The following is a 13,288-nucleotide window of genomic DNA, read 5'->3' on the forward strand; positions in this document are numbered from 1 at the left end:
GAATTCTGAAATGGACATAAAGTTTGGGTTATGTGTTTTTATTGAATTTAGTTATTAAAACATAGTCACACAAAAAGTTAGACATTCCTCAAAACTAAATATGGTAACAATGAAAAGGATACTTCATGAATCTTTAATAGTTTAGATTTAAAAACCCTATCAACACTACTACTGTTTTACTGTTACCTTGAAAATTCCAACGCAATGCTACTTTGTATAGCCAGTTGGTGCTCAGTAGAACGGCTTTCACTCTTTAGGTCTTTTAAATTAGAAGTCAGATGGTTGAAAAGACCAAAAAAAGCTCCAAAAACAGAGGCAAAGATGCACCTTATTTTTCTTTAAATGAAGAACCATTTCCCCTCAATATCTAGAGCAGACAAAAAACCCTAATATTTCTTATATGCCTCTCTAATCTCCCTCCTTTTAACTTCATATGAAAGATTTGCTAAGGTCTTTTAAATTTGTTCTTGACTTTGCTTTTGTAAATTACTTCAACTTAAGAAAGAACAAAAGAGCCACAAACAGCAGTATTAATGAGCGTTTGGGAGGTGGTGGCAGGAGAGTCATGACTACCCTTGGCACAACAGCAAGTTTAAGTTTAATAAGTATGTTATAAAACATAAGCTCAGGATAAGAATTACTACAGGAATGTAGAAGTTGGCAGAAGTGTTAAATGTTAAACAAGACAGAAAAGAGCACTGAATTGAAATACAGAGAATGCCACCCAAACCAAGTAAGCAGATTAGCAGTCCCCTTCGAATGACTTCCGCTGCTCCTTTCTAATACCATCTCACCTCCACGCACGCTCTCCCTGCAGCTTCACTTGGAGTACACTCACATTTTAAACACTATTTAGTGTGTTTTCCTTTCTTAGCAATAGCCTCTAAATTTGCAGGTCCACCCCACAGTGTTTCTAAAACATCTCTTTCGTTCTGTAACGCCTCCTCTAGATACAGTTCCCGGCCAGAGCAGACAGATTTTTTCAAACCCCTTATGACTTGTGCAGGTCCACTGACAAACTGCTCCAGCCACTCTTGTGCCTGTTCCAGAGCCGTAGCTTCGTCTGAGGGCTGCAAGACCTCATCAGCCAAACCTATTCTTAAAGCTTCCTTGGAATCCAGTTTGAATGTCCCACTTAACACTTTGAGAGCTTGTCTGCTGCCAATGATTTCAACCAGCCGGCTGGCACCACCCCAGCTTGGAACTATACCCATCTCCTTGTGGACAAATCTGATCACACTTTCCTCAGTCATCAACCTGTAAAGACAAAAAGGGAAAACTGTAACTACACATACATAAGAAAACTAGAAGGTAGTCAGCACTCCCGGTCTGACAAGAAATCACTGATCTTTTTAGGCAGACATAAAAATGTTGAAAAATGTTCCCAGTTAGAATTTAGCTTACCCTGTACTATTCAACAAACTCGTGATTTAAAAGGTAACATTTTTATATCAGCTTTTCCAATCTTTGATAAGAATTCAGCCTCACATTTAAGGAACTTTATGTTAACAGATTCTCAAAGTTACTGTGACAGTCTCATTTTTATGGTTGAAAAAATATGCAATGGAAGCCGAATCGGTCATCTGAAGTCATGCCTTAGTAACACCAGGACTTGACCAGTGTCTGGATGCTTATTGCATGGCACAGATCAAAGAGAGACCAAAGCAGAAGCAGGGATAGCAGCAAGAAAGACGGTAGTAGCTTGGGCTGGACTGACGGCACTAAGTTCCTGTTGGAGCTATACCCAACTAGTGTTTTTACGGATAAGAGAGTAATTAGTAGATGTAGAAAAAGCTTCACATCCAGTTACTTGTGCCATCGGGGTCCTGTAAAGTTCTAGCGTGGACAGTGTCTCGAGGAAGGGTTACCTGTGCAATGTTTTTGTATGCAACAATGGAAGGCTTTTTAAAATGTGAAAACCTAATTTGAACTAAATGTCAAACTGAAATTTTAATACTTTCCTAAGAATAGTCATTTTAAAAACTACTCAGTAAAAAAGAAGAGCTGAAGTGATTTGCCTTTCTAACACATTGTACATTCAACTGTGGATGTCTTAGTCCTCATAGTACCAAGTGTCTTCTACCGCAGCCTAACCTTGAATTGTGAAACACTACCATGGAGAATTCCTGCCAAAGGCTACTAACACACTGGGAACTTCTGTCCTCAGAAGATGGATGTCCACCCAGAATGTGTCAATGATGAGCAATTGCTTCTACAGTTATAGAAATGACTTCAATAAATAGCCTTTAGATGTGTATCAAGCAGAGCAAGCTTTACCAAAAGGACCTGACTCTAGAATCTGCCAAAAATTTGGAAAGGAATTAAATTTGCAAAATACAGTATCTAATAGTTATGGAAATAAAAATATTTGTTACTCTTAAGTAGCACAATTACTTAAGTATGCCAGTTTTTAAACCAAATTTTGGAATTGACTTGTGTTGGCTTAGCTATGACAGCTGAGAAAATGATGATATAAGGAACCAACTTATTTATTACTGAACATAAAAATTAGTTAAGACATTGAATGTTGATGCAGTATAGACAACACTGCATGAGATCCATTGCTTCTAAGAAACCTAGGCAATCATTTTATATATGTTTTGTTTTGTCTCTTCATTTTACAAGGTCACTTTTGTCAGTGTTTAAAGTTTTACCAAATAATTTTTCATACATGTGTGGGAACACATGCCATGGTATATGTATGGAGGTCAGTTACTTCCCTTTTTCACCATGTGAGTCTTGTGGATGGGACTTGATTGGGTTGTCAGGCTTGGTGGGAAGTGTCTTCAATCACCAAGCCAAACTCACTGCCCCAAGTTTGCCTTTTTTGAATCCTATTTTGCAACTAACAAAACCTCAAGAAATTCTTATAAAAGCATGCACAATAACCTGACATATGGTCTTTATAAATTCCATAGCTAGTATGCTTGTGTTGATGTACCTTTTAGTATGTATTAAACATAATTTTGAAAATCCACTGTCAGTAACAAAAGTTGTCTCAACAGTGACAGCTACATAGCACACAGCAGAAAACCTTTTACAAAATTCTTTATTAGCCTCACAAAGTTAAACTTTAAAATTTCAAATCTTGGAAAATATAATTCAAGAGGAAATCATTGAATCAAGATATATCTAAAAATAGAAACTGCTTCATCATCTCCCAGGATTATGCAATAATTCAAGAGTTCACATGTAGCTACCTCGTATTAACTGAAATGCTTATTTCTAGGGAGAGTCTATGTGCCCATAAAGAATTAGCCCTCATAATTATAAAGACATAATATTCCATTTGCAAAACCATTCAACTCCCTTAGACATAAAGGTTCTATGTGCCACTGACTAGCAAGGAAGAGATGAAACTCATCAGATGTTTCTTACGGCTATTTGGATGGAACAATTACAGGAAACAGTGCCCACAGAGGGTGGACTCTTATTTTGTGTGTGTATAGGCGCACACACAGCACATCATGTAGGTCTTAAGACAACATGAGGGAACTGGGTTTCCTCTTCTGCCATGTGGGACCCAGAGATTGAACCCAGGTACCTGCTGAGTCATCTCTGTAGCCTAGCTGGTACCTTGGACAGGGATGCAGATCACATGCTGACCTCAGGAAAGGCTGCTCTGTGTGATGCTACTACTTTTTATGAGTTAACCCTAAGCTTCAGGGTCAGTAAACATATCTTAGAACATTTTAGAACTACTCAACAGGACATGTTTTATAAAATGTATACAAGAAAACCAGTATTTAAAGTGTTCACTGATGAAGAGAGGTATTGTGACCTGTGATGAAAGGTGGGATATATACTGAACAAGTAGACTGCAGAGTTTTCCTGTGCAGTGCACGGAGCCACAGGCAGACTCTGAAGCTGGACCTCCTAGTACAGACTCTGGCTGCACACTGCACCCCGTAGAGTGCAGCCAGGGAACAGGACACATACACAGTGGAAGAGGAGTATCCTTCTTTAGACCCTAAGAAGTTACTTCCCTTTCTTGGCCTGAGTTTGCTTGTCTCTAAAGCATTACTCATGCCACGGGTCCATTAGTTATCAAATATGTTCATATATAACAAATTCCTTTATAAATAATATCAGAAGAACTGTATGTTTTATTTTAAAAGTCTGTGATACTGTTATAATGTTCTTTTGCTTAGAAATATTAAAGTTGTATGTTTTGTAGCCTCATACATAATAAGCTTTGTGTGTTAGCTTTTGTTATAATTTGGTAGAACTGTTAAACAGATTAACACAAAACACTGTGTCTGTGGCAATTCTAAATTGTTTCCTTGTCTAGTCTTATATAATCTTTAAGTCATTGAAAATTAGAACAACTATCTGTACACCGTGAATCCCAGTATGGTAGTGAGCAATCTTTCATTGATGATTACATGACTGGAGACCATAAGACAGACATATGCTTTTGCCTTCCCAAATAATGAAAAATAATGTTTTGTTTATCTAGACATGGGGCTGAAGTAGAAGATTGAAACTGATTATGAAAGAAATAAAAAAAAAAAAACAGACATCTATGCCTTTCAGGTTTCTTAAGGGAAACTAGGAAATATAGGTAACAACATAAATATTAAAAAAATATTACCATGTCGTTATTATGAAGGTTAAGTGAAACAGGGCAGACAACACACAACTAGTATACTTCCTTGAAGTAAGATTTGTTAAGAACTAGTATGACTTGCTAGTATTCATTTGTCTGGGTTATTTCCCTAGCCCTCACTTAGCCTTTTTGTTTTTTAAAAGGCCATAATCTTTTGTTTGATTCAGCAGACTGTTTCTGACAATTGCGTACATTAAATCTATTAGCAGCTGGTGACTGAGGGGTTGGGAAAGGGCTAAGTTATTTCCATCTACCAAAGTAGTTGGAAAGAGAAGAGCTCTGGGATGAAAACGTCAGCTACATGGATTCCAAACAATTATCAAGGCTGAGAAAGCTAAGTACATTAAAAGAGGCAAAATACATACTTTAAGTGGGAACTTGCCTTTGCAGTACAATGCTATGAAAGCTTTTGATGTTTGCAGATATTCATATAAATCGCTATCACAGAGATTAACTGGAAGGCGCTGGGAAAAACATCAACTACAAGGACATGTAGTTTGGTAGCACTTCCTTGTGACTGGAGCTAGTAATAAAGCAGGCAGCCCTTTCTAGGACCTCTCACTTTTTTTTTTCTTTTCTTTTTTTCAGAGCTGGGGACCGAACCCAGGGCCTTGCGATTGCTAGGCAAGCGCTCTACCACTGAGCTAATTCCCCAACCCCGGACCTCTCACTTTTAATACTACAGCTGCTCTTGAGATGTAGATTTAAAAGGGTTCAGAAGTCCAGGATGGTGGTTTTCACACTTCTAGGGGAAGAATCATTTTTTTCTTCATTTAAACAAAAATTGTTTCTATTATCTCCCTTTTCTCTACAGAAGGTAAATCCTATATATAATTTCCCTAAACATACATACCAACAAGAAAGTTGATCTAACAAAATATCAATTTTAACTGTATACTGAAATAAGATTCCCAGTATCAGTATCTATAGCAATTATTAAGCAAAATAAAAATTGCATTGAGTATAAGCCCATTTGATAACTATGACAGGGGCTTTGATAACCTAGATAGCTACTAATGACAGGTGTCAGCATTGCACAGTTCAAAGAATAGTTCACCTCTAAACAGACAAAGTAGAATGGCATGAGATTTCACCAGGCCACTCAGAATAGCATGCAGTTTGAAACTGAGGAAGTACTGTCGTGCCTTTATATTTAATATTTTTAGATTGTAGTTTGACTACAGGTAATTTGTAACAAAAATGCAAAATCGTGATACGAGAGGAGGGATACTGTAATTAGCTGTGGGTAAATTCTTTAGCAAATAACAAATACATAATACTAGAAAAAATTTTTAGAAACCAAAAGGTATGTAGGTTTTGTAGATGGCTATACCGGGCTTATAGAGGTGCTGAAAAGATGTTGAACTAACTACTGCATCATTTTCATAAAAGCAACCATGCTTTCACTGGAAAGCTGTTTTAAAGCACATCGGGTATGTTACTGAATAGATGACAGTAGAGACATAATCATGTGTATCATGGCAAATATTCAGTAAGATATAATATGCATAAAACTCTAGAATGACACAGTGTATCAATGATTAAGTAGTCTCTTTTTTCTTTCATCCTAAATCCTAAGTATTCCAAATTATGGAGAGGAAAATTAATATGAAAAATGATTCAAAGATCTAGTAAACACTTGAAGAAGAACACCAGATATAAAATCAAAGGATTTTTATGTTTATTAATGAGCATCTAAAAATTCTTAACGTGTGGTCCTGTGGAAGAACATTAGGTATATTAGTGCCTGTTTGCATATAGCTTAGAACTCTTTAAAGATGTTTTATGTTTATATAATTACATATTTGAATTATATATACTCTTGATGTACTTTTCTCTCTGGGTAAAATAAGGGAGGCATTTAATCAATTTATACATAAAGCATTTCCTATTTAGTCTCACATCACCCATAAAGCCATGTGACTGCTTCCTCAAAGAACAAATCAAGAGGTCCCTGATGCAGTCTGAAGTCAGGACAGCAGAGGGTGCTATAACATGAAATGACCTTTTCTCTTTTCCACTGCATCTAGGACTCCATTCCCTTATACTGGTATTCAAAGAGGTTGAAATCTTGATAAACTGTCTCCTACATCAAAACAATTTTAAAGTTTCTGAGTTAAAAATAACTGTTAACTGAAGCAAGTCCTTAATTATCAAAGGAAAAACAAACGTTTTCTTACTCATGAGTTTGCTTATGTCTGTTATCCTATGTGTTAAGAAGTTGAAATGGAAAGCACATGCTAACGCTGTGTGGAAGTGACCAGGACGCTTAAGTGGGGGCTCCAGTGATGTTGCCAGGAGGCTACTGTTGACCGAGTCATGGGTTCCTAGGTTCTGATGTTTTAACAACTGAACTAAAACATTTGTGTTTGACATGCATGGATATACATACCAAGACGTTAGACTGCCATATCACAACTCAGCTTCTAAACCAGTGAACAACATTCAACGAAATAAATAAATCTAATGCCAAAAGAACCCCTTGTTAGGGAAACTTTCATCTTCATTTATGACTTTAAAAAAATATGTGACAAAAATCTATAGAGTGACGATGTGGAGCCTGTGATAGTTATTCTTCTCATTGAGATGTCAAAATGTCTAACAAGGGAGGAGGGAGGGAGGAGGGAGGAGGGAGTAGGGAGGGAAGGGAGGGAGAAGGGAGGGAGGGAGTAGGGAGGGAAGGGAGGGAGAAGGGAGGGAGGGAGTAGGGAGGGAAGGGAGGGAGAGAGGAGGGAGGGAGTAGGGAGGGAAGGGAGGGAGGGAAGAGGGAGGAGGGAGGGAGAGAGGAGGGAGGGAGTAGGGAGGGAAGGGAGGGAGAGAGGAGGGAGGGAGGAGGGAGGGAAGGGAGGGAGGGCTTATTTCGGCTGTTTTGAGGGTGCACAAGGAAGGTCTACCATCAGGAATGGGAGGGCTGCTCTGCATACTGCAGAGACACTCAGGCAACAGAAAGCTCTAAGTCCTGGTGCTCTGCATGCATTCCCTTTGTTACACTGTCCAGGACCCCAGGCCATGAAACGGTACCATGAAAAGGTAAGGAAAAATCCTCCCATCACTGAACCCAACTTAGGTACTCCTCATGGATATGCGCAATGGTTTATCTCTGAAATACTCTAGATCCTGTCAGGTAGGCAATCAGTGTAAACCAACATGCTGAACCCAAATATTCATCTGATGGCAATATAAACAATCTGGCTTGCTAATTTACTTTTACTACGTATATTTATTTAAATGATGATTGACTAAAGCAAAAATATAGCAATTGTAGCATTACCATGCATAGAAGCAAAATAAAGTTAATACCCAAAGGGAAGGACACAAGAAACAAACATATGGTGTGATAGCCCAATATCTTACTTCAATTCGTTTAGGATTTTGTGGAGGTCTGTGGCCACTTTAAGATACATACTGTTAATTCAAACTAGAAGAGATCTCTCTCCCTCCTCCATCGCCCCCGTGTGTGTGAGCGTGCGTGTCTGCGTGTGTGTGTGTGTGTGTGTGTGTGTGTGTGTGTGTGTGTGTGTGTGTGTGTGTAGTCAACAGAAGTAAATGGAACTATACAATCTATGAGGCAAGAAGAGAGTAAAAAGGAACAGACAGAATCCAGTCATTAGAAAAACAATACTAAGATTGTAGATGGGCGGGGCTTAGTGATTAAGAGCAGTTTCTGCTTTTAGAGAAAACCCAGACCCAGAAAACCCAGGCTCAGACCCCAGCATTGACTCACGGCGGCTCACAGTCCAGTAACTCCAGTGTCAGGGGATCTAACACCTTATTCTGCCCTCTTGAGAGCACTATGTGGTACACATATATACATATAGCCAAAACACTCACGTATATCTTTAAGATGGTAGATTACGATAAAATCATATCAACAGCAACAGTGAGTATAAAACAGTACATATCCACCAATCAAAGGTCAGAGGTTGCGATACTGAATAAAAAGATTACACCCTAGCCCGGCCTGGTATGCAGATCATTAATCCTACTTTCCTGAAACCTGGGGTAGAAGTAGGATCAACAACTTCTACAGTGACTTGGTGAGAACCTCTCAAAATTAAAGTAACAAAATGTCAGGGGATTTAGCTTAATGGTAGGTGGACTGCCAACATATCCATGAATTCAGTACCCACCCAAAAAGGGAAAAACCGTGATCCTAATTCATGTGATCTACTAGAATCTATGCTCAAGTTATATAGCACATATATATATATATATATATGGACAGAAGGGTCAACTACAAAAGTTTGAGGGATGGCTATATCTATATCAAGCAAAACAGATTCTTGATCAAAACCCATACCAGAGGAAAAAGATTAAAATGTTAAGAGAAAAAAAACCAATGATATCTACAGATTAGTTACAAGTATTACTTCTCTTTGACTTTCGTGATTTGTAATTGTACCCTGGCTGCTACCTAGCATTTGAGTACTCAGTCTTGAGTAAAGTTTTCAGACAATTGTAAATATTTTAAAATGAGAACCAAAACATACATTAAAAACTAAAAATTTCTGTTCTTTGACAAAGCAAGTATAGAAAAGTTGAAGCCTATAATCGAGTCATTTAGGAGGATGAGGTGGAAGGAATTCCAGATCAGATGTACTTGCCTGCACAGAAAGATCTACCATTCCATCCAGCTCGAAGTCCAGTGGATAGACCTTTTGAAATCAACATACAGTAGAGATACCTGCATACCATGTTTATTGTAGCATTACTGACAAGCACATAAGGGAAATAAAAATGTTCTATATCTTAACTGCAGTAGTTACATGGGTATATGCAGTCATCAAAATTCCTTTATATTGCACAAATAAAATTTAGACCTCAATGTAAGATTATTTAAAACAATAAAAACCTTTGTAACTCTAATCAACGTAACCTACTGAAACATCCAGAATACCATTCACCAGAGCAGAATTGTCATGTCCTTAGCTTTAGAAACTGGGTCGAAAATTGACTGAAATCTCTCTTAGTGTATAGGCCAACATTTTAAAACATACAGTCTACACAATGTGTGGACAAGGAATTAAACGCATTTAGACAAAGTGGTTTTAGGAGCTGGAGAGATGACTCAGCAGTTAAGAGCAATCATTCTTCTTGTCAGGAACCAGAGTTTGATTCCCAGCACCCACATCCCAGTTCAAAACCCTCTCAACTCCAGTTCCAGGGGATCTGATGCCTTCTTCTGGTTTCTGTGAGTACACATACAAACAAGAAAAATATTTTTATAAAAGAGATAAAATAAATAAATCCTTTTAAAAGGTGATTTTTAAAAATGTATATTCTGTGGGGAGGATTTTAGAATCTGAAAATGTATTCTGTTTAAAGTTATATCAAATCATTATATAAGAAATATGTAAGCATATTGCTATAAAGTACTTCTGAAAACATAAAATGAAGCCAGGATTGTGGGTGAAAGTAAGTCAAGCGAAGAAAGGAGCCTCAAGCATGACTGATAATTATGTACTGACTTCTTTACTAAAAACTACAGTGGCAAACTTTAAGACCACTTCCATATTTTGTGCACATTAAGGGTAAGCATTATGTTGAAGAGATATTTTGTACACTGTGTGAAGATGTGTCTGTTTCCTTACCTGCCTGGCTAAGGAATCTTCTGATTTGTCAAGATAAAAAGCCTAAGACTTATAGCAAAAGGCAGGATAGGAAGGTGGGACCTGCAGTAGAGAGGAACTCTGAGAAAGAGAAGAGCATGCGTGATCCCTGCCTAGATCAGAGAAAGTTGCAGAATAAACCTGAGCCAAGGTACCTAGCCATGCGGCAGACATAGAATAATGTAACTGAGTAAATGTAATATAAGCTTCTGAGAACAGGCATAGCTATGTCTTAGGCATGGAATTAATAAATAATAAGTCTCTGAGTTGTTATTCAGGAACTGGGGCACGGATGGAAAAGCCACTGATATAGCATTATGCTAAATACACATAAGTATATACATATATGCATACATATATTCATGATCTCATTAAATATATTTAAAGGAAACACAAGGAGTTAAAACAGTTGCTGCCTCCATCAGACAGGTAGAAGCAGCAGACAGAAAGACGGACAGTCTATCTGGTGCCAGGCTCAGGTTCCTTGCTGTCCTCCCATCTTTGCTCCTTATAATACACAAGTCATTTTTGAACAGGAAAAGTATCAAATGCATCTTTAAAAATAAAGCATCTAACTTTCTTACAGACACAACTCTTTGCTATGACTTCAAGCTCTGGGGACTTCACAAAGCTGTCAATGTGGAACAGATAGTTCAATGTGATACTACTGTCTCCCTCCATTTCTACGGATCCCAGGGCAAGCACATAAAAGAATACAGAGGCTTCCTCAGAGTTGTTCCCACAGTCTTTGGGACAGCACTAAAAAGTCTGTGCAAGCCATCAGCTTTTATGGCCTCAATGCCACATCGCTACTGAAAGCTGAGAATCATCTAAGGAAGAGTTACCAGCTCCCAGAGTCCCCTGCAACTCTGTCCTCCATCTGTAAAATGGCTGTGAATCACAGAGACTGAAATCATGGACCTCAGAAACCTCTTGATGAGAACTGTGGCACTGTGTGCTGTCGCGTGTCTTTTCCTCTTGTGTCCTTCAGTTACCAACTTCTTCTGAGTAATTCTCTTAGGTTTACAGTTTCATGTATTCCCTTCTTATGACTTCCATGACTTTCCTTCTGAGAATCTTTGCTAATATAGATTTAATTTATTAATAGTCACTCTGTTTTGTTGTTCTTTTTAAAAAAATTCATTGTAATTGAGTATTAGCAGCTGTACTAACCTAAAACTGATCTACTTTAATGACTGGTACAAAGAAAACATTCATTAATTAATTCACTTGTTTAAGAATATGTAAAAACTAAAATATGGTAAAACTAAATCCAAGCAGGTGCTAATTATACTTATGCCTACAGCAATGTAACTTTTATCTTACCTGAAATCACATGCTGTAGTAAGTTCTGCTCCTCCACCCATTGCCCAGCCTTGAACCAGAGCAACGCTTATTAATGGTAGTCTGTATAGTGAAGGAAAAAAGAGATGTGAAGAATTCTAACATCAGTATACATTTACATACATCATCTTACAATCTTCAACATTCTGCAACGTTAACAACAGGAACCATCAGGGCAGAAGAACAGTGGTATGATGACAAAAGCTAGCTCATGCTAGGGCTACAGCAGGTCAGCAAAGTGCCTGCCAGGACCACTGCCTGGGTACAGCAAAGCAACTGGAACTGTCTTCGAAATAAGGAGCCTAGGAGACAGCCTTTACCTCAGCAGCTATCGGGCACAGTCACTGAGAAACTGTTTGCTCCATTTTATGGCTCTACAGTAGGGTGATGTTATTGTGGTCATATCTGATGGGATAAGCTGCTCTAAGACAGAGCTACAAAAACCAAGAATTTAAGATTTCCATCAAAAGACTCAACGGCCATAGGCTGCTCCTATAATATTAGCATTACTTATTGTGTAAAATAAATGTTACTTTTTCTTTTCATAAAGAACCATATAGAGAGATATATAGATAAATAAATATCTTGCCTTAATTCCAGTTTGCTTCCACCACACTGGAATTTATGTTGTTTTTCCCCGCTAGGTTAAATTCCTTTTTAAAGATTATTTTATATGTATGAGTGTCTGGCCTGGGTGTCTCTATTATGTACTTATGTATTTATATGTCTAGAGCCTTCAGAGACCAGAGGAAGATGTCAAAAGTGAGGTGGGGACCACATTGGTAAACGCTTTCAACCCCAGTACTTGAGGGGCAGAGACAAATGGATTTCTAAGGGCACAGGATCAGCCTGGTCTAGTGAGTTTCTGCACAATCAGGGCTATAGAGTTGACACCTTGTCTTAAAAAATAATAATGAAAAAAATTTAAAAATAATAATAATGAAATAAAAATAAATCATGTCACAACAGTATGAGAATACTGTTGGGTAGATGGAAAGTGTTATCAAAGTATGCACTTTTTATAGATTCTAACCAAAATGGAAAGCTATTGGTCTAACCTGACTAAACATTTTCTTAATATGCCCTGCTCCCACATGGAAAAGATTCCTTAAGTAAGAATAACTTTTAGCTAGATGTGGTGTTACCTGTAATCCAGGCACTTACAGATAAGAGCAAGGGAATCAGAAGTTTGAGGCCAGCCTCAACTTATAATAAATTTGTGATCAAACTGGGCTAAATAATACTCTGCTGATAGACAGACAGACAGACAGACAGACAGATAATTAAAGGAATGAAAATAAGCCTATCTTGAAGAGAGGGTTGATGACTTTAAGCTTGTTTTCCTGCAGAGGACCCAGGTTCAACTCCAGCACCCAACATGGCTGCCAATACTTATTCCTAACCCCAGGTCCAGTGGACCTGATGCCTTCCTCTGGTCTCTGAGGGCTCTAGACACCCAGGCAAAACACTATACATATAAAATAAGCTTTTAAAGAGAGTTTTAAACTAGAAAAAAGAGTAAATTCCAGTGTGGTGGGAGTAAATAGGAGTTGAGGCAATGATATTTAAAACAGTAATGTTATTATTCTATTTTTTTCTAGACTCTCAAGTGAGTACTAAGAATATAGAAATGTTGAATTCTCAAGTATGAATTTTCTTATTTTCATAATCTACTGCTTATATTAAGAATAAAAATATCAGAACGAGTGCTGGAGATACGCAGCAG

General features: G+C 37.8%; 1 protein-coding gene across 4 annotated transcripts in view; it reads right to left on the minus strand.

Annotated features, from left to right (window-relative positions):
* Positions 1–22: 22 nt before the first annotated feature.
* Echdc1 (ethylmalonyl-CoA decarboxylase 1) overlaps positions 23–13,288 on the minus strand; it is a 50,990-nt gene continuing 37,724 nt past the window's right edge. For 3 of the 4 annotated variants that reach the window (XM_006227746.4, XM_006227747.5, NM_001007734.1), the window contains exons 5-6: positions 11,545–11,625; positions 23–1,257 (exon numbers count right to left, since the gene is read on the minus strand). In XM_006227746.4, the coding sequence (XP_006227808.3) occupies positions 849–1,257; positions 11,545–11,625 (490 nt within the window). In that variant the 3' untranslated portion in view covers positions 23–848. Of the gene's footprint in view, positions 1,258–9,290; positions 9,799–11,544; positions 11,626–13,288 lie in introns of those variants that run through there. The other variant, XM_063266065.1, reaches the window with a different exon arrangement.

This window comes from Rattus norvegicus, chromosome 1, assembly GCF_036323735.1.
Source record: "Rattus norvegicus strain BN/NHsdMcwi chromosome 1, GRCr8, whole genome shotgun sequence".
NCBI classification, from domain to species: Eukaryota; Metazoa; Chordata; class Mammalia; order Rodentia; family Muridae; genus Rattus; species Rattus norvegicus.